The sequence below is a fragment of the Anomaloglossus baeobatrachus genome, chromosome 4, assembly GCF_048569485.1.
Source record: "Anomaloglossus baeobatrachus isolate aAnoBae1 chromosome 4, aAnoBae1.hap1, whole genome shotgun sequence".
In the NCBI taxonomy this organism is placed as follows: Eukaryota; Metazoa; Chordata; class Amphibia; order Anura; family Aromobatidae; genus Anomaloglossus; species Anomaloglossus baeobatrachus.
Genome location: NC_134356.1, coordinates 413,311,426 through 413,334,416, shown reverse-complemented (window position 1 = coordinate 413,334,416; position 22,991 = coordinate 413,311,426). Strand labels below are relative to the sequence as shown.

The following is a 22,991-nucleotide window of genomic DNA, read 5'->3' as shown; positions in this document are numbered from 1 at the left end:
TCAATGTACTGCCAAGCTGTTTGTGTACCTAGAATGAAGATTGGAGGGGTCTGGATAATGTACATTATGTTACCCTAAACCAGGGGTGGGCAATTAATTTTCCCATAGGGCCGCATGAGAAATTGGGATGGTTTTAGAGGGCAGGACTAATATAATTAACTCCATTCTACCCAATACTGTATATAGTATATATACTATCCCTTCATAAACAAACAGTAAGTTAAACAATACAAAGATTAAATGAAAATATGGAGGTCAGTAGGGAGCATAGATATTAATATGGTCAGTGGGGGGGGCATACACATTACCGGGGGCATACACATTACTGCGGTCAGTGGGGGCATACACATTACTGAGGGCATACACATTACTGGGGGTCAGTAAGTGGCATAGACATTACTGGGGCCTGTGGAGCCTACATACTGGCCCTGGAGGCCTGTGGAGCCTACATACTGGCCCTGGTGGCCTGTGAAGCCTACATACTAGCCCTGGTGGCCTGTGAAGCCTACATACTAGCCCTGGTGGCCTATGGAGCCTACATACTGGCCCTGGTGGCCAGTGGAGCATACATACTGGCCTTAGTGGCTAGTGGAACATACATACTCACAGTGGTGGCCAGTGGAGCATACATACTGACAGTGGTGGCCAGTGGAGCATACATACTGATAGTGGTGGCCAGTGGAGCATACATACTGACCGTGGTGGCCAGTGGAGCATACATACTGACAGTGGTGGCCAGTGGAGCATACATACTGACATTGGTGGCCAGTGGGGCATACATACTGACAGTGGTGGCCAGTGGGGAATACATACTTGCCCTGTGGGCGCTGAGGGCTCGTTCCTCTGGCTGCCTTCTCTGAGTCCCCTGTGTGTCTGCTTCTTCTATTGCAGGTACAGGCGGACCTGAGAAGACACAAATGCTGCTCCCCTGCTCTCCCCTCCTGCAGGCACACTGCACTCTCCCTGCTGCTACTGGTTCACATTACCTCAGTTGTAGAACAGACGTTTTTGAAGTGACCGTAGTGGAGATGAGCTGGTCACATGTGAGGATCCTGGGTAGAATGGGTAGGAAAAGGGGGTGTGGCCAGAGAGAGCAGCAAGAGGGGACAAGTAAGGCTGGTTTCACATCAGCGTTTTTTTGCCTAGCGGCAAAAAAACGCAAAGCGCATATCACCGGATCCTGCAGATGGAATGTCCAACGCATGCAACCGCAATTGCTATTTACCGGATCTTGAATACAGCGGAACACAGAATTTATCGGCCGGCACTGGAGTCAGATGATCGGGAGTCAGCTGAACTTCTGATATGACAGCTGCACATGCTGTGAATGTACTGCTGCCGATCACGTGTAAGGGCTGTGTGGTCAGGAGTTCAGCTGAGTTCAGATCAGCTGACTCCAGCGTCAGCCGATACTTGTTCTGTGTACCGCTGCATCCATCGCAGAGTGTGTGGGCTGTGAGGTCAGCTGAGTTCAGATCTGCTGACTCCAGTGCTGGCCGAACGCAGCTGACCTCACAGCCAGCACACTCTGTGATGAATGCAGCGGTACACAGAACAAGTAACCGGCCGACACTGGAGTCAGCTGATCGGATTACTTGTTCTGCTGGCTGTGTGGTCAGGAATAGAGATGAGTGAGCAGTAAAATGCTCGGGTGCTCGATAGGCAAAGCCCATGTCGATTTTTTTTAGTTCATTAAAAAATAAAAAAAAAACAAAAACCCCAAACACAACCCTAATCTTAGGGTTAGGGGTAAAAGAAAAAAAATGACGTAGGCTTCGTCATATTTTTGTATGCTAGCCAGGTACAGCAGGCAGGTACGGGCTGCCCCCAACCCCCAGCTGCCTATTTGTACCCAGCTGGGAACCAAAAATATAGGGAAGCCCTTTTTTTTAATTATTTCATGAAATTATTAAAAAAAAACAAAAAGAAAAAAAACAAAAACAGACGTGGGCTTCACCCAATTTTTGTGTCCAGCCAGGTACAACTAGGCAGCTGAGGATTGGAATCTGCATCGCAGGGTGGCCTAAGCTCTCTGGGCCTCCCTACTGCGAATTGCAGTCCGCAGCCACCACAGAAAATGGCGTGTTCATAGAAGCGCCATCTTCTGGCGCTGTATCCAACTCTACCAGCGGCCCTGGTGCCGAGTGGCATGCTGGGTAATAAGGGGTTAATACCAGCATTTTTTTAACAGCTGATATTAAAGCCAGAGATTCTTAATGTCAGGCCAAGTTTGACCCAGCCATTAAGAATCTCCAATAAAGGGTTAAAAAAGACAACACACAGAGAAAAAAATACTTTATTAGAAATACACAGACAAACTTAGAGACTCCATCTTTATTACCCCCTCTCACCTCTCCACGATCCTGGTCTTGAGAGAGATAGAGACAGAGAGAGAGAGAGACACACAGAGAGAGAGAGGGAGAGAGAGGGAGAAGAGAGAGATCAGCTGATCAATTTTAAAAGCTGGCCGCCGGCTGATCAGCTGATCGCTCATAAAAGCCGGCCGCCGGCTTATCAGCTGATTGCTCATCAAAGTCGTCCGCCGGCTTATCAGCTACTCGTTTATCAATGCTGGCCGCCGGCTGATCAGCTGCTCGTTCATGAAAGCCGGGCTGCCGGCTGATCAGCTGCTCTGTTTGGCAAACTGGATCCATTCCGAGGAGTGTGTGTATCCAGCATTGAGGGGGCATGGACGACAGCAAAAGGGGCATGGATAGCAACATAGATGTCATGGAAGGCATCCAAAGACTGTGACCAGCATCCGGAGGGGGCATGACTGGCAGCAAGAGGGGGCTTGACCGGCAGCAAGAGGGGGCGTGACCGGCAAAGTGGGAGGTGTGGCAGCTGCTTATCACTGTACTGCGGGATACATAGCTCCCAGCAGTGAGAGAGGGGCTGAGGCATAAAATCGTAGATCAGGCCACACCTCCAACTCTCAGCTAAGAAGGGCGGACCGGTCACAGACACTAGGCGGGCTGGCACGGGCCTGCGTGCCGCCCCTTGCCCAGGTCTGCCCTAAACCATAATCTTGGGAGTAGGACTAGTGTGATGTAAGGGTTTTTCATGGCATTATTGCGTTGTCTCCAGACCAATCTCCGGCTATCATTGTGTCTAAGACAAAGTGGCACTCATCACCGAAAAGGCTAGACATTCCATTCCAGTCTCCATTGCCGTCTTGCTCTGCATCATGACAACCTTTCAGTGCGGTGGCATGAGACCAGTGGAACACCTGTAGCTGAAGGTCTGGTTCATAGCCTAATATGATGAAAACTCCTGATAGTTCACAGTACAGAAGGGATCGGTTGTGGAAATATTTCAGCAGCGTCTCAGAAGCCATTTTTTAACACAACAATGCAGGGTGCAGGTTTCTTGTGCTACTGTGAGCAGCCCGAATAGACTAAGGCCCTGTGCACACAATGCGTTTTTGGGTGCAGTTTTGGCACAAATTTGCATGCTTATCCTTATGCCAGCAAAGTCATTGAGAATCCTGAATTACTGTGAACATGTTGCTTATTTTTCCCTTGCAGATTTGGTGCAGAAAATAATATGCAGCATACCAATTCTTTCAGCATTTTTGCCAGTGTTTTTCCACCCCAAATCCATGAAAAAAGCATCAAAAGGGCCGCAAAAACGCATTGCAAAATCTCACTTTTTTTCTGTCAAGATTTGGTGCAGAAATATATATAACAAAATACTAAGTGTGCGCACATAGCCTAAATATACTACTATGGCGTCTCCAGACTTGCCTGCTATCAAGTACATCGATTCTAGGATATCATTGGTCAGCAATTGCAAAAGGAGCTGCCAGCAGCGAGTCTTGATGATTTCCGTGCCTAAGTGCATTCAGCGGCAGAACATTTCTCAGACAATCATTAATAACCTCATTAATAGCAGCCAAGGCGTGGAAGTGAGATACTTTCTGCACAATGCGCTCATACTCGCTATTGAATAAATTTACATGTTTTAAAAATTTTGTTTCCATTCTTTAACTTTTTATTCTTGTCGTTGCACTTTCAATGTTCAGGAGTGTATTTATGTATTTACATGGCAGACAATTCTTTTTCTCTTTTATACTGTAAATAGTTCATACAAACATGAAGAACCCCATGTAAGGTTATGGACATATCTGAATCTGTAATTAAAACTGCTAAACGAATAGTAGAAGGAAAGTTCTAGCAAGGCACTATAAAATTATTATAATTTATCCACAAAGGTGGGGTAAATTATAGCAGAATCGCACTCCAATAAACAAGCACTTCTCTTACTAAATGTGGTGCATTATAATCCTATGGGCTCTACATTGAAACAAGTGTATAAAGCACCAGTCTTAATGAATCGACCTCAAAACGATATCAGATTCACTTTGAAATAACACCATTACCATTATATACTGACAAATATTGATAATCAAATATACTCGGCACTATTTGTTCTTGCATGAACAGTACAGTATTCGCCATATCCATTACTTGCCAAGTATTTTGGTATTCACCTTGTGAGATTCGAGACCCCGCCCAGCATGTTTGGAGCCTGAATTTCAGCCACTAAACATGCTCAGGCTGCCTTCCAATCACAGTAATGCTGTAGCATCTTTGCTACTGGCATTACTGTGTTTGGGAGACCCAGTGAAAAAAAATTGCTTAATGATATTCCCAGCAGCCATCACACTACCTCTGGGTCTGCTCATTAGATCTAAAACATATGCACTGCTTCCCCTGCCTGCCCCCTGTGTCGGCATCTGTGATTGACTGCAGTCAGACTGCCAGCATGATGGCATCTCCGATTTGCTGCCTTCATAGGAGCTGTCTAAATCCCCTAATGGAGTGTAAAAATAAGTAAATAAAAAAAAATTGCAGAATCGCCTGTATATTGATACCCAGCACAGAAAAATCATACGGCTACAGGCTGCAGCTCTCAGCAGTGTGCGTTATCTTGCTTCGCTGGATATAAGAAAAAAAAAAAGGTACCCCATGCAACTTTTTAAAATTATTTAAATGAATAATTTAAAAAACAAAGTGTGGTCACCACCCCAATTTTGATACTCAGCCAAGATAAAGCTGACAGCCGAGGACCGATATTCTCAGGCTGGGGAGGGCCATGGTTATAGCCCCTCCCCCAGCCTAAAGATAGCAGCCCACAGCCGCCCAGAATTGTCTCCTCCATTAGAAAGTGATAATCCTGGCACTTTACCTGGCTCATCCCAATTGCCCTGGTGTGGTGGCAATCGGTAATATAAGGGGTTAATGACAGTCAGGATTTAAAAAAAATAAATAAATAAATAATATCACAACTGCCACTAAAACCACCCCATTACTAACCCTGTAAGTTAAAAAAAACAAAAACAAAAAAACCACACCCTCTTTCACCAATTTATTACCCCCCAAAAACATCCCTACAGGTCCGATGTAATCCACATGAGGTCCCACAATGATCCCAACTCTGCTACATCTAGAGTCTGCAGTGACCGACAACATGCCCGATCAATGCAGACTCCGGGAAACACGGACGGCAGCAGGGGGACCTTGGCTGTGAGAAGCTGTGATGTCAGTCAGGTCACCGGAGTTCTCAGTGAAAGTGGAACCGCTGCCGGATTGCTGTGCGGCCGTGCCCAAGGTCATGAAGGGAGTAAAGGGGACTGTCAGCACAGGACGACTGTTCAAGCAAAGTACAGGCAATTGGGGCATCATGGCGGGCCAAACATTTAAATGCACCTTCTTATGTGTTTGTTTTCCATCTATGTTTGCCATTTTATGGCTCTATGAAGCCAGAGCTGTCAAAGAAAAGAGAAGGGTGGATATTGAGAAAAAACAAGCAAGTGGGATGGTGCACATGAATCATTAGCCCTGCCATGATGCCCCAAGCGCCTGCAGTTATTCTGTACTGATAGAGTCCTTTAAACTTTTAATATACCAAAAAGGTGTTTTTTTTAATCAAGACAACTTTTCGTGTATTAATTAAAATTTGAACAACACAGAGGGATTTGTGCAAAAACTAGATGTGTTTTTGCATTAAAGACGTGTTTGATTAACAAAAACTTTTAACCTAATGAATGAAGTTGCAGTGGATCAGACTCAATAGATCTAGGAATTAACACCTAATGGATAGATGTCAATTATTTCTTCCTGGAATACCCCTTTAAAGGGAACCTGTCACCAGAATTTTCGCTATTAAACTAAAAGAATCCCCTTCTGTCGTTCCTGGGCTGCATTCTATAAAGGTTCCTCTTGCTACTGGCCCCCCTTTCCGACCTAAATAACAACTTTATAAAATACTAGCTGTAGTACCCGGGCGTTGACCGGGATTGTAACTGTCTCTCTCCCAGTCTCTGTATGTGTGTTGCTGTTTGTCTCTCTGTCTGTCTCTTTCCTTGTGTCTGTGTGTATGTCTCTGTCTGTCTGTTTCTATCTCTCTGTATTTGTATCAGTCTGTCTGTCTTCATCTCTGTGTCTGTCTCTATGTGTGTATCTGTCTCTCTCTTTCCCCGTCTGTCTCTTTCCCCGGCTGTCTCTTTCCCCGGCTGTCTCTTTGACCGGCTGTCTCTTTTCCGGGCTGTCTCCTTGACCATCGGTCTCTTTCTAGGTCTGTTTCTTTCTAGGTCTGTCTCTTTCTAGGTCTGTCTCTTTCCCCGGCTGTCTCTTTCCCCGGCTGTCTCTTTGACCGGCTGTCTCTTTGACCAGCTGTCTCTTTCCCGGGCTGTCTCTTTTCCGGGCTGTCTCTTTTCCGGGCTGTCTCTTTCCCGGGCTGTCTCTTTCCCGGGCTGTCTCTTTCCCGGGCTGTCTCTTTCCCGGGCTGTCTCTTTCCCGGGCTGTCTCTTTCCCGGGCTGTCTCCTTGACCATCGGTCTCTTTCCCGGGCTGTCTCCTTGACCATCGGTCTCTTTCTAGGTCTGTTTCTTTCTAGGTCTGTCTCTTTCCCCGGCTGTCTCTTTCCCCGGCTTTCTCTTTCCCCGGCTGTCTCTTTCCCCGGCTGTCTCTTTCCCCGGCTGTCTCTTTCCCCGGCTGTCTCTTTCCCCGGCTGTCTCTTTGACGGGCTGTCTCTTTGACCGGCTGTCTCTTTGACCGGCTGTCTCTTTGACCGGCTGTCTCTTTGACGGGCTGTCTCTTTCCCGGGCTGTCTCCTTGACCATCGGTCTCTTTCTAGGTCTGTTTCTTTCTAGGTCTCTTTCTTTCTAGGTCTGTCTCTTTGCCCGTCTGTCTTTCCAGGGCTGTCTCTTTGCTCGGCTGTCTCTTTGCCCAGCTGTCTCTTTCCAGGGCTGTCTCTTTGCTGGGCTGTTTCTTTGCCCAGCTGTCTCTTTCCAGGGCTGTCTCTTTTCCCGGCTGTCTCTATCTCTGTCTCTTTCCCCGGCTGTCTCTGTCTTTTTCTGTCTCTTTCTCACACATGCTTTTTATACTAACAGTTTATTTTGTTCCTATAGCAACCACTGACAGTTGCTATTAACAGCTATAGCTCCCACCTCCATTCACTTTAATGGTGGCAGGATTTTTGGCTAGTAATTGTAAAGCGCGGAGTTAAATTTTGCCGCCCAAACATAGTTATGACGTTCCCTGGGTCACATGGGGTATCTGTGCAAAATTTCATGATTGTAAATGCAACGGTGCGGATTCCTTTAGCGGACATACATACACACACACATACACTCAGCTTTATATATTAGATTACCTTTTGCTATGGCAATGAGGTTTGCTGGCCCGGTGGTTGGACTGTATTTCGTCAGTTATTCCCCCTCCTGTCGCTGTTCGCTGTCCCCTAGTGTTCACTTACATAGATGAGGCCGTCGCCCTCATGTTCCACAGTGCTCCTGAAGTCTTGCGCATGCGCAGTGGCACTATCGCGGGACTGAGCACTGTTTTCAAATCGCAAGCGCTGGTAATGTTATTGCGCAGGCGCGAGATTATGGGCGGCTACTTGGAGGACGCTGGTGATGACATTCACAGCGCCGCCCATAATCTCACGCCTATGCAATAACATCACTAGCGCTCGCGATTTGAAAACAGTGCTCAGTCCCTGGTGACAGGTTCCCGTTAAAGGAAGAAATAATTGACATCTATCTATTAGGTGTTAATTTAAGTCAGAAGGCATACAATTAAAAAAAAAGGTAAGCACAAGGGTTATGTTACCAGATCTGTGTGCGCTTCAGCTTCTTTCACAACACTTTAATAAAATTAAGGTCAGGATTTTTAATCCACCATTACAAAACTTTATTTTTCTTAAATCATTCTTTTGTAGAACAACTTGTGAGCTTTGGGTCTTTAGATTTAGCTCTGATGCTATTTTATTTTTGTTTAGAATATGCAGATATATTTCATAATTAATTGTACCATCAATAATGGAAAACTGAGGTTTCTCTATTTATTTCAAACAGTTCCGAATAAGGTTGCCAGACACTACTTTCGACAACTACAAAGAGCATGTAGCAGGTTTGTCGGTGGGACGGGGAGACCTCATGTTAAATACTCCACATTGATAAGGCCTAAATCCAGAGGAGGTGCTGGCATACCTGATTTTGAAAAGTATTACCAGAGTGCCCTCCTTGCGAGGGTCTTGGATTGGAGATTTAATGACCTTAATAAGCAATGGGTGGGTGTTTAGACCCTTCTATCCCCCTTCCCACTGGCACAGCTCCTTTGTCCCCCCTCTACATCACAGACCGGCCATTTCTGGGTTTCAACCTTTGACCCAGGCACTCATGCTTTTCTGGGACAGACATTTGGAGACTTTAAATTTGTCGCACAGTTCGGGTCGTATGAGTGTAGTTTTTAATAACTTAGATTTCCCCCCTCACAATGGAGAGATCTTCCTTTTTGTGTTGGAACTCCTCGGAGGGAATTACCTTGGTAGCCAATAGGCTATCTGGAGCACCACCTTTTGAGGCTTTGAGAGGGACCTGCCTGGAGAGGAGGCTATCCTGGATGGAATATACTCAATTGACGACATTCCTACAAAAAAGTTTCCGGGAAACGCTCTCTCATCCCCACCTACCTATTTTGAGACCTTACTCTCACATACTGCGGCACCCAAACATGCCATTGCATCGATATACAACCTCTTATGTACAGCCTAGACTAGCGATGCTCCATTATATATAGAGACTTGGCAAAGAGAACTTCAGATCACGCTGTCGGAGCAGGATTGTTTCAAAATATTTACACTTTCTTACAAAATGTCATCTCCTGTAGCGCACAAGAGAAGAATTTAAAAATTCTTACACGTTGGTATAGATGCCCTGACTTACTACATAGGATTTTCCCCACAGTTCCGGATACCTGTTGCAGGTGCGGAGTGGAAATTGGTCCTATGAAAGACATATGGTGGTCTTGCTCTCTGGTGAGAACATTCTGGGACTCAATTTTTGAAATATACTTCCAGGTGACAGGTGTCCGGGTGCTCCCCACTCCTCAAATCGCCTTGCTGTCCTTACTTCCTGGGTCTCTCTCTGTGGCCAAAAAGGATGTCCTGCGTTTCTTTCTCATATGAATATCCCAAGACATTGGAGGACAACTACAGTCCCCTCTGTTAGGGAATGGTTCGAGAAGATGAATAGATTAGAGCGTATGGAATAAAATGTGATAAATATGCTGGCACTTGGCTATCTTGGAATCTTTTCCGGGAGGGCTCGGATTGTGCTTCTTGGCTCAGATAGAGTGTTTTACCTATGTCTTCCCCCCTACAGGATCCTATATGTAGCTAATGGTCGCTATATACGAGTAGATGCGCCTATCTCTGCGAGGGAGCTCTATGGGAACCCTGTCTACCCCCTCCTAACCCTCCCTTTTCCCATACCCGCCTCTCTTATTCTTTTCTTTCCTATCTTTTCCTCCTTCATCTCTTTTCTCTGATTTATAGTTAGTCTTTACAATTAATGTTGGTATGCACAATGTTTTTATAAAATTGCATTCTATATTAATGTATTTGATAAATGTTATTTTCAAGTTGGTATACAATACGTTATCTATTGTATGGTATTTTTCTTGACAAGCATGGATGTCACATCTTTGTATGTATATTCTCTTGATATGACACTTTCCTAAACGAACCGAATATTTGGCTGTTTCAACATCACTATTGCATATTTCTTATGTTTGTGATAAACAATAACTTGTTTACCTTGCCTTTAAATTTAATAAAAAATATTTACTGAAAATTAAATAATGGCAAACTGTCCTCACCCAGGTGCAGCAAAACAGGCCCCAACCATCATGCTATCACAATTATGTTTCAAAGAGTTTATGCAACAGTGTACGTTTTTTTTCTCCAATCATAACACTTCTTATTTAAACAAAAATGCTCAATTTTGGTCTAACTTACAAAATAATGTTCTAATAGCCTCCTGGCTTGTCCAGGTGATGTTTAGTAAACAGTAGACATGCACCAATATATTTCTGGTTTCTCGTTGCAATCCTGCCATGAATCCCATTGTTATTCAGTATTGTTCTGATGGTACACTCATGAACATTAGCACAAGCTAATGTTAGAGAGGCTTTTATTGCTTATAGGTAAACGCGGGATGCTTTGTGACCTTGTGGACTATTATGCGCCTTGCTCTAGCAGTGATCTTTGTTGGTCGATTGTTCCTGGGGAGATTAATAATGGCCATGACTTTCCTCCATTTGTACACAACCCGTCTGACTGTGGCTTGTTGGAGTCCAAACTCTTTATAGATGGTTTTATATGATCAAGAACTCTTTTTCTGAGGTCTTCAGAAATCTCCTTTGTTTGTGCCATGATATACTTCCACAAATGTGTTGTGAAAATTCTTAGAATAAAAATCCACTAAGATCTGATTAAGATCTGATTATCATCCCATTGATTGAAAACACTAGACTAATTTCACCTTCAAATTATCTGCTAATTCTAAAGGTTCACATACCTTTGCAACTCACAGATATGTGATATTGGATCATTGTCCTTATTTAAAACATTACCAAGTCTAAAGCTGGTGTCACACTAAGCGACAGCGACAACGACGTCGCTGTTACGTCACCATTTTCTGTGACGTAACAGCGACCTTGTAAGTCGCTGTTATGATCGCTGCTTAGCTGTCAAACACAGCAGAAGCAGCGATCATAACGTCGCTGTGCTACATGTGCAGAGAGCAGGGAGCCGCGCTTAGCGCTGGCTCCTTGCTCTCCTAGGTACAGTACACATCGGGATTAATTAACCCGATGTGTGCTGCAGCTACATGTCACAGTGCAGAGAGCAAGGAGCCGCGCGCACTGCTTAGCGCTGGCTCCTTGCTCTCCTTGCTACAGTATACATCGGGTTAATTACCCGATGCATACTGCAGCCACATGTCACAGTGCAGGAGCCGGCGCTGGCAGCAAGAGCGGAGGCTGGTAACCAGCGTAAACATCGGGTAACCAGGGAAAGGTCTTCCCTTGGTTACCCGATGTTTACGCTGGTTACAGCTTACCGCAGCTGCCAGTGCCGGCTCCTGATCGCTTCATTTCGTCGCTCTCTCGCTGCCACACACAGCGATGTGTGTGTCACAGCGGGAGAGTGACGACCAAAAAATGAAGCTGGACATTCAGCAACGACCGGCGACCTCACAGCAGGGGCCAGGTCGTTGCTGGATGTCACACACAGCGACAGCGACGGGACGTCGCTGCAACGTCACAGAAAATGGTGACGCAGCAGCGACGTCGTTGTCGTCGTCGTCGTTATGTGTGACACCAGCTTTATATTGTTAATTTGTTCTTTTTTGATTCCATTAATCCATTTTTAGGACCCGTATAAAAATCTGATGTAGTTTTAGGTCAAATTTATGCAGAAATATGGAAAATTCTGAAGGGTTCACAAACTTTTTAGTACTACTGTAAATGTTCACTAAACATTAAAGGCTTATTCCCAACATTGAAAACTGTCACCTATTCACTGTCTCATGCGCAGCCACCACTCCATTCCGAGAGGGCACTTAGGAGACCCACTCTGAGGGGGTTTCTTGTGGTTGTACCTCCGCTGATCAGAAATGTATAGCTATGCAGCAAGTATCTTTCAAAGAGGCTAATAACCTTTTTAATATTCAGAAGAGACCTTGTTTTTCCGCCATAACCCTCAACCCTGACTTCCTTAGCGGAGGTCGTTCTTGTTCATCTTCTTATCTATAGGGGTCTTTTAAGGCCATCATTTCTTAGCACACCATAATCATACTCATCTGTTTCTATGGAACATTATAATAAATTAACTGGAGTAAACAGTGTAATTGAAATCAAAACAACACACACAATTAAATAGTGCCATAGTGATTATATTGGTTATAGACATGAAAACATAGTACACTTATACCTAAGAATTAAAAATGCTGACAATATCCGATTAAAATACAGAACATGCAGATTCAGAGAAACATTAATAAAGGGTAACATATAATGCAATGGCAATCAGATTCTTTTGCTGCTAGTTGTAATTTCCGACTCATTTCACATGGTAGTGTGCTAACAAAACCTTGCTACTTCTGTTACTGCTCACACAGTGGTTATCTTCTTGTCTTTGGTGGCCTGCTTGATGGCAGCCTGCTCACAAATGATCTCCTTGAGTCGTTGCAGCCTCATATTTTGGGTAGTTTGGTCACCTACACCTGTCTGGCTGCGATGAAGAAGGCTGAGGGCATTGATGTACTCCAGCTCAGTATATTTCACCCCTTGGTCCACGACTAGATTCAACAGTTCATCGGCAGTGTTGTACATCATTTCATAGTACTGCCTGCAAATTGAGAAGACAAAGTCAAAACACAGGATCTATGTATACGGTTTACCAAAGAACAAAATTATCGTTGTGTAAGATTTTTTTTGTTAATGACTAGTCACAGGTGATGTTATTTCTATAATTAAAATTTAAAAAAAACAAAAACATACCAGTACGCGCCCAAAAATCTCTCAGCCAATTAACACAATCTGTGCTGGTCTTCATCTGTCTCTCAATGAGAACTTTCTAACTCCCCACATATTTCTGTCACAGGGAATCACTGGCCTCAGACACAATGGTTGTGTTTTTCCCATGTGCCCTCTGAGGCCAGTGACTAGATGCAACAGTCACACATGGGGGATTAGAAAATCATCATTAATGGGGTTGTCTTGTTCTAACAAGTTATCACCTATCCATTGGGCTCAACCAGTGGGACCCACATCAATAGGCAGAACAGGGAAAAATTATCCCAGTTAGTATGGAGTGGCAGTGTACATGCTGACCTTCTCTCTATTCCTTCCCTATGAAGCTTCTGAGCACTATACTCAGCTTTTTGTAGCTGACCCATAAAGAATCAATAGAGGGATGTTGGGTGTCCAACCTGTTGCACTGTTTTGTAACTGAAAAAAATATGTCCAGTGAGTGATAAAAATTTCCCAATCCTAGAGATCGTTGCGGATCCCAAAGGTTGGACACTTGTTTTAAACTGACAACCCCTTACAGAGACCGCTAATCAAGATAGCTGGGACAAGGAAAGCAACACTGCTGGAGCAACTAGGGATTTGCCAAGTCAATGTAAATTGTTTAATCACATCCTCTGCATTTTTAATTGTCCTTGACTGCTCCTTTAAAAGGCAACTGTGTGTTCAGTTAAGTTTTCTGAATAAAATGTCTTGTATAAATGAAGAATAACACAATTTTTGACCATGCATTTTCCCCATTATCCCCCTCTTCAAGCTCTAGGTCTCTTAATTGACTCGGAACTGATGTGAGCTGCTGTGATGTCTCCAGTACACAGCACAGCACACAGAGAGAGTCTTTATTTCATAGTTCGCATCAGGGCTGTGGAGTCGGTAAGCCAAACCTTCGACTCCGACTCCGACTCCGACTCCTCAAATTCTCTTGCACCGACTCCGACTCCGGCTCCGACTCCGGCTCCGACTCCTACATATATTGCTTATAGTTAGGTGAAAAATTTATTGTAGTACATGAATATGTGTATGTGAACATCAGACATTTAATAATTTTTATGATACAATAATCAAGATATTTGGATAGAACATAAAATATATTTATTGGAATACAACTTTAGAACACAAAAAACTGTAATAAATTGTAAATATGTAATACACTATGTAATATACAGTAGATTACATATATATCTTGTGTGTGTGTATATACACTGTATATATATATATATTATATATATTACATATTTACAATTTATTAGTTTTTTTGTGTTCTAAAGTTGTATTCCAATAAATATTTTATGTTCTATCCAAATATCTTGATTATTGTATCATAAAAACAATTAAATGTCTGATGTTCACATTGTACTACAATAAATTTTTCACTTAAATATAAGCATTATACTAAATGTTGTTATTTAGTAAAATATTCAGCACATTCTGCATTGCACTCCTGTCCCCAATTTATTATATATTTTAGGAGTCGGAGTCGGTGTATTTTATACCGACTCCGACTCCGACTCCACCAAAATGAGCTCCGACTCCGACTCCGACTCCACAGCCCTGGTTCGCATACCCCAGCAGAAGTATAAAAGACATTATGCAGCAGTAATGTTTAGTGTAGCTGTGAATCCAGCTCTGGAGTAAGGGGTACTTCACACACAGTGAGATCGCTGCTGAGTCACGGTTTTTGTGACGCAGCAGTGACCTCATTAGCGATCTCGCTGTGTGTGACACTGAGCAGCGATCTGGCCCCTGCTGTGAGATCGCTGCTCGTTACACACAGCCCTGGTTCGTTTTTTTATTGTTGGTCTCCCGCTGATAAGCACACATCGCTGTGTGTGACAGCGAGAGAGCACCAATCCTGAATGTGCAGGGAGCAGGAGCTGGCGTCTGACAGCCTGCGGTAAGCTGTAACCAGGGTAAACATCGGGTAACCAAGGTGGTTACCCGATATTTACCTTCGTTACCAGCCTCCACAGCTCTCACGCTGCCAGTGCCGGCTCCTGCTCCCTGCACATGCTAAGCTAAGCGGTGTGCGCTGGTAACTAAGGTAAACATCGGGTAACCATACCCGATGTTTACCTTAGTTACCAGTGTCCGCAGCTTCCAGACGCCGGCTCCGTGCAAGCGCAGCGTCGCTTGCACGTCGTTGCTGGCTGGGGGCTGGTCACTGGTCGCTGGTGAGATCTGCCTGTTTGACAGCTCACCAGCGACCATGTAGCGATGCAGCAGCGATCCTGACCAGGTCAAATCGCTGGTGGGATCGCTGCTGCGTTGCTAAAGTGTGACGGTACCCTAAGGTAAATCACTTGTTAGAAAGGTGACCACTATCTCCCCATGTTTATTTGCTTCTCACTCCTCTTCCCCATTCTCGTCTTCATAGACTAGGTGCAACCAGACACCTTAATGAGCTGACAGTTACTGTAGACAAAACTGAGGTTAGCAGACTTTTCAGAGCAGACTATGAGCTCAGGAACCAGGGGAGGAGGCGACTCAAAGAGTGAAAAACAGCGACTCTGATAGGATATATTACAAAGTATCTTATGTGTGATTGTAATACCGTATATATTTATACAAAAATGATGCAAGAACAGTTCTCATTAGAAGGGTAATTCCCTAAATCAATCATAATGTAATCTCAGTTTTCAATACACACAAAATTAAATATAAGTGCCAATACAGCCCATTTATTAAATCTGCAATGAATCACAGCTATCACCCCCTAATGAAGACCCCCTTGACCCCCATGGTTTTCTTTTCATTGTCACTGCATCCATTCACCACTAGTTCATATGCTGTCGGTTCAGCATGCCCTGGTGCACCTATTGACCCTGTCTAATGAAACATCTGACAGCCAGGTTGTGGCTATATAGAAGAAAATACTAAAGGCCCCGTCCCATTTTACGACTTTCCAGCGATCCCAAAAAATGATACGACATGATAAGGATTGCTGTTAAGTCGCTACTTGGTCACTGGTGAGATGTCAAACAGTCAGATCTTCCCAATGACGTGGCAACGATACACCGACCGTAGCGACCTGTATAACGATCTCGGTGGTCGTTGCACGTCTACGTGGCTGTACATTTCTGAGCTCTGAGTCGTCAATGAGGTCGTTGGTAAGGTGTCAAACACACCGATGCATCCTGCCCAACAGGACCTCAACGATCAAAAAAAGGTCCAGGCCATTCCGACACGACCAGCGATCTCAATAGGGGGGCCTGGTCGCTGCTATGTGTCAAACGAAGCGAGATCGCTATAGAGAGGTTGTTGTTGCGTCACAGAATCTGTGACTCAGCAGCGATCTCGCTAGCAATCACGCTGTGTGGAGGTACTTTAAGGATCTCCACTGCATTCGCACCTAATTACCCTGTCTAATTTCTGAAAAGCAGATGGATGTCCATATGACCCTATCACTTAAAACCTCCCCCAAATATCATTTTAGCATCCTCATTGCCCTGAAAACTGGGCTGTAGCACATCTCAGCTATTCTATACTCAGCTCTTCTAAGCATGCAAGGAAGACCATGGTCATGTTCTGGAGATCTCCACCCCATGAACCACCAATGAAATGTGCAGTTTCTAAATAATAATGACTGTGGTTCAAATAGTGGATGATAGCTACCATATTAAAAATGATCAATTGTTTCCTCATCCTTTGAAACATGGGTGCCCATGTTGAGATTTGTAGCTCTGTGAAGACGTAGGGGAAGTGTAGTTTTAGCAGATAAAAATTTGACCACAGATTCAGTTCTGTGAAGCTGGATACAAAGACAGGCAAATGGAGGCGAAAACATACACAAAGGTACAAGAAGGAAACCTTATGTAAGCTTTGAAGAAAACAAATGTTGCCATTGTAGGAATAAGCATTTAAAGGGAATCTGTCAACAGGTTTTTACAACTTCACCTGAGAGCAGCATGACTTAGGGACAGAGACCCTGATTCCAGCGATGTGTCACCTATTAAGCTGCTTGTTGTAGTTTTTATGAAATCACTTTTACCTGCTGCAGATCTACTAATTCTCTGAATGTTAAGCTCTGTATTAACCCATCTACATCAATGATTGGCATCTTTCTGGGTGCACTGTGCATAGTCAGAAAGCTGCCAATCAATGTTGGGGGCAAGGTTATACAGAGCTCATGAATATGGAGGATTATGACAGTAAGTTTACTAGTCTTCTAGTGATAATCTCCTGCTGATAAAGCTGTGATTTTATCAAATCTACAGCAAGCAGCCCAATAAGTGATACATTACTGAAATCAGTGTCCAGTCACCATATGCTCTCAGATTAGGTGACAAAAACCTGGTGACAGATTCGCAGAAATAATTTTGAAATCACCACTGAATCATTGGCACATAAATACCATGACAACATTTTTTATTTTTCTGCATTAATAATTTCGTCATGGCTCATTTATTTAGTAAACCCTTGTGCTATTCGGTACAATTTCTAACCATATTCTGTATCCTAGTACTAAAGTATAAAAATATCCCTAGTATTGAAGAAATAAATCATAGAACTTTAATAATGTATGATTCCTCTACATCTTACTTGCGTCTTCCATTTCTAGTCATTTTTCCCCTTCATCAACTTGTATGTTTTGAATTTTGAGTGATACAAGATTTTGTCTACTACTTGCTGAATACTGATTTACTGAAAGAAAGTAGATGCCGCTTCAAAGTAACCCATTAATGTCCTAGCATTGCAAAGCTGTCTCTAACTTCTGAAAGATGAACTCTAACGCTGTCTCTTAGATTGTAAGCGTATCTAGGCATGTATCATGTCCCTGGGTAGCAGCATTTTGTATATTAAGTCTTTAATAATAATAATCCAGTATAGAACTAACACAAAACCTATGCAGAATCTGTAATATAAACACAAGAATACCAATTATAGAAAGTGGATATAGATCGCTTAGGTTTTGGGAGCAGTTTGTCTATTAGGGTGGTGGCACCACAGCAATAATGGCCACATACTCTGTTCTATGTAATTATTGGATAATCATAGAAGAAGTAAAATTGTACATATTAGAAACCATTTTAGAGACAAGACACTTCAAAGTCACTGTTGCAAAGCAAGCTACTGCTGTAAAGATGTCAAGGCAAAGCACAAAGGGTCCTCTAGTGAGTGTTAAAGGGAATCTGTCACCAGATTTTTGCACCTAATCTTAAAGCACCATAATGTAGGGACAGAGATCCTGACTCCAGCAATGTGTCACTCACTTGGCTGCTTAGTGTAGTTTTGATAGAATCGCTGATTAATCAGCAGTAGATTATCATTAAAGGACTACTTGGCACGCTGCAGGTAACTCCAGCATATTCACGAGCTCTGTATAACTGCTAGATATGCAACAGAGAAAACATTGATTTTATAAAAATGTCAACAAACTCAGTAAGTGACACATCACTGGAATCAGGGTCTCTGTCTCTACATTATGCTGGTTTCAGATGGGGGAGAAAAACCCTGGTGACAGATTCCCTTTATGGGGATCATGTATAGGTATTTTGTGATCAGTGAATGCAATAAGATCGCCAGAAAAACACTAGTTGATGGCAAATACAACCTTTCTATATGCTTTATAATTAAAAAAAAACAAAAAAAAACAAACCCAAAGTGTAAAACAAATTGGCTTATTTATCTAATGTACAGATGATACAAAAAGTCAACCTGACCAGATCAACTGTGGCTTATACTTGGGACGTTCAGCCCTCTGGTAATATATAGACTATTTTATTGGAGACCATAAAAGAGAAAGCTTTAAATATGCTGCAGAAATTCAGTTTTGATGAGTAGAAACCAAATACCGCTAAAAGTTTCTATTCTCACTGAACTTGCGGAAATCCACTGCGTATTACAGCAGGAGTGATGTGAATAAAATCTCAAGAAATTCTTAAAATGTCATTCACAACACTGCTCCGGTTATATGCTGTAGATTTTCCACCTGGCCGGTGGGAACGCACCCCTAGAGGTACATGGTTTCTGCTCAAAAGAACTGAATTTCTGTATATGTTCATGTTATATAAAATATGTATTTTTATCAGATTTCAGCCTCTGCCCTTTTTCTGCAGCAAAATCCACAGCGATTTAACAGCCCCAACTGCCTTCATTTTATACATAGTGCTCATATGTGTAAATCATTTAAAAAGTCAGAGATGGTATTCCTGCTGGGATCCTTCGGCTTTCAGTCATAGAGGTGTGCCCTAAGAGGCTACAGTCATCACTCAGTCCACAGTGAGCGGCGTAAAGCACAACCAGGCACTTTGATTGACAGGTCATTCTAAAGTTCTTCCATGCAGAATGAGATGTCACTCGAAGTGTTGGGATGAGTTTACAGTCGCCTTTCACAATATTGTAAGCAATGACAGTAGTTGCGCTGGCCACGCCTGTATGACTGAAAGCTGGCAGCTCATGGGAGGAATCAAGTTAATCTCCTCCTAATAGCCCTTCAGTAAGGCACCCAATCAGCATTGTAACACTATTATCCTACAAATTAACCCTATATCTGCAGATTAAAAGAGTTTGGGGAGTGGGTCCATGTTATGGTTATCAGGGTAGAGGGGACCTACTGAAGACACCCATCACCACCATCTTTGTGCCCAGCTACAGATCAAATTGATAATATACTGCAAGACAAAAGTACTGTAGTGTGAAGCAATAAAACAACTTTAAGTCCCATAGGGGGGATAAAATAATAGAAGAGTAAAATAAATATATAGAAAAAAAATAAAAAAAGATCTAATCTCCCCTTTTCTCAATCTGAAGAAAAAAATATAAGTAAAAATCAAGCAAATTTAACATTAATGCATCTGTAAAAGTCTGATCTTTAAAAATGTCACTTTGTTCCTACCCCCAAAAAAAGAAGAAAAAAACCCAAAACAGTCATATATACTTTAGGCCCTGTTCACACACTGCATTTTTACCAGTGTTTTTTTTTTTTTTACGTTTTTGCTGCAGAAATGTTAATGTTTATAACCTTTCTACAGACATTCCCCAGCAAAACCTATGGAAAAAAAAATACCTATGTGCAGACTGCAATTTTTTTCTCAAGAACATTCTTTCTGCAGAATTTCTTGAGAAAAAGAATGTGCATGCCACTTCTTTTCTGCAGGTACCTGCGTTTTTTGCCATTGATAATGGTGAAAAAAACGCAGGGACCAACCTGTGGAAAAAAACGCATCAAAAAACGCATGTGTTGTTGGTGCGTTTTTTGAATGTAAGTGCGCTAATCTTTCAGACTCAAGAAATTTCTTGAGGAAAATCCTTTTTCCAGTGCGCACAGGGCCTAAAAGTGCTACTAATAAAAATAACACCTTGCCCCATAAAAAAAACCCTGCCCTCATATAGCTGTATGAAGACAAAGATCAAAACGTTATGGGTCTTAAGAAATAATTTGGTTTGTGTTGCCATTTTCTATTACAAAGTTAAGATTTTTGAAAGTAGTAAAAAAAATAAATAAATGCAAAACTATCTAAATTTGGTAAACCTGTAATTACACTGCCATGAAGACTGAAGCTACACGTCAATTTTACCGCACACAATGAATGCTGTAAAAACACAATCGCCAAAACAATGGCAAATATGCTTTCCCCACCATCATTCCATTACACTGACTGTCCTGTTTTTCAGTACATGCGGCAAATCCAATGGTGATATTCAAACCTACAACTCATCTTGGAAAAGAACAGCCCTCACACGCAGCTATGCCGATTGCACTCAAATGTTCTAGCTCTAGAAAGATGTTGAGGGAAAAACAAAAGTGCATGAAAACTAACCCAGACAGGAAGAGGTTAAGAGGTTAGAGCAAAGCTTTAAAGCTTAGCATTATTTTATTTGGAGGTTCAACAGACCTAGAAGATTAATTTCATGACATTTTTATAATCAATACTGCGCTTCTTTCAAAAAGCTCCAAATCCTCAGCATGGACATAGCAATCAGACAATTGAGGTGGTCTGCAGCCAACACTAGGGGGCGTTTACAGCATGCCTCCTTATTAAAGGGAACCTGACAGCTGATACCTGTTGCCCAATACATGCATTAGGCACTGTCAGTATGATCTCAGGCAGGCATACTTGACTCTGAAACATTACGGTATTAAAACATACTTAACCCCTTAAGGACGAAGCCAGTTTTGTACTTAATGCCCAGGCCATTTTTTCCAATTATGACCAGTGTCCCTTTATGAGGTTATAACTCTGGAACGCTTCAACGGATCCCCGTGATTGTTTTTTCGTAACATATTGTACTTCATGATAGTTATAAATTTAGAACGATATTTTTTGCTTTTATTTGTGAAAAAATCGGAAATTTGATGAAAATTTTGCAATTTTCAAACTTAATTTTTATGCCCTTAACCCAGAGAGTTATATCACACAAAATAGTTAATAAATATCATTTCCCACATGTTTACTTTACATCAGCGCAATTTCTGAAACAAAATGTTTTGGGGTTAGGAAGTTAGAAGGGTTCAAAGTTCATCAACAATTTCCAATTTTTTCAACAAAATTCCCAAAACCATTTTTTTAGGGACCACATCCCATTTGAAGTGACTTTGAGAGGCCTAGGTGACAGAAAATACCCAAAAGTGACACCATTCCAAAACCTGCGCCCCTCAAAGCACTCAAAACCACATCCAAGAAGTTTATTAACCCTTCAGGTGCTTCACAGGAACTAAAGCAAAGTGGATTGAAAAAAAGCAAAAAATAAAATTTTACTCAAAATGTTGCTCTACCCCAAATTTATTCACTTTTAGAAGAAATAACACAACAAAATGGACCCCAAAACTTGTTACCCACTTTCCTATGAATGCGCCAATACCCCACATGTGGTCAGAAACCTTTGTTTGGACAAATGGGAGGGCTCGGAACAGAAAGAGCAATATTTGAATTTTGGAAAGCAAATTTGGCTGAAATAGATTGCGGGCACCATGTTGCATTTACATGTCCGCTAAGGTACCTAAACAGCAGAAACCCTTCACAAGTGATGCCATTTTGGAAACTAGACCTCTCAAGGCTTCTATCTAGGGGTATAGTGAGCATTTTGGACCCACAGGTACTTCACAGATTTTGATAACGTTACATTGTCATATTGACAATTTTAATTTTTTTCTCAAAAATGTTGCTTTAGCATCATTTTTTTCACTTTTTCAACAGGTAATTCCAAAAATTTGACCCCAATGATTGTTACCCACTTTTTTATGAGCGCGGTGATACCTCACATGTGGTCTGAAACCTTTGTTTGGAGAAATGGGAGGGTTTGGAACGGAATGAGCAATATTTGAATTTTGGAAAGGAAATTTGGCTGAAAAAGATTGTGGGCACCATGTCGCATTTAGAGGACCCCTAAGGTACGTAAACAGCAAAAAAAAACAAAACCACAAGTGACCCCATATTGGAACCTAGGCCCCTCGAGGAATTTATCTAGATGTTTGGTGAGTACCCTGAACCCCCAGGTGCTTTACAGAAGTTTCTAACATTGAGCCATGAAAATAAAAAAATAAAATTTTACCACAAAATTGTTACTTCAACCAGGTAGCTTTTTTTTCACAAGGGTAACAGGAAAAAAATCACCATGACATTTATTGTTCAATTTCTCCTGAGTTTGGTGATATCTTGTATGTGGTGGAAATCAACTGTTGGGCACACGACAGGGCTTGGAAGACAAGGAGTGCCATTTGACTGCAAATTTGGCTGGAATCAATAGCGGACGCCATGTTGCATTAGGAGAGCCCCTGAGGTGCCTAAACAGTGGAGGTCCCCCGCAAGTGACCCCATTCTGGAAAATAGACCCCACAAGGAATTTATCTAGATGTTTGGTGAGTACCCTGAACTCCCAGGTGCTTCATAGAAGTTTATAATGTTGAGCTGTGAAAATAAAAAAAATATATTTTTACCACAAAATTGTTACTTCAACCAGATAGCATTTTTTTTTTTTTTTAACAAGAGTAAAAGGAAAAAAATCTGCATAAAATTTATTGTGCAATTTCTCCTGAGTATGCTGATACCTTATGTGTGGTGTAAATTAATTGTTTGGGTGCACAGCAGGGCTCGGAAGGGAAAAAGTGCCATTTGACTGAACAATTGGCTGGAATCATTAGCAGACGCTATGTCGCATTTGGAAAGCCCCT

At 42.4% G+C, this 22,991-nt stretch overlaps 1 protein-coding gene across 1 annotated transcript in view; it reads right to left on the bottom strand.

Annotated features, from left to right (window-relative positions):
• Positions 1-12,227: 12,227 nt before the first annotated feature.
• The window catches only part of EXOC4 (exocyst complex component 4), a 642,084-nt gene continuing 631,320 nt past the window's right edge, over positions 12,228-22,991 (bottom strand). Inside the window, exon 18 of the mRNA XM_075345350.1 lies at positions 12,228-12,698. Coding sequence (XP_075201465.1) covers positions 12,461-12,698 — 238 coding nt within the window. The 3' untranslated portion in view covers positions 12,228-12,460. The remainder of the gene's footprint in view (positions 12,699-22,991) is intronic.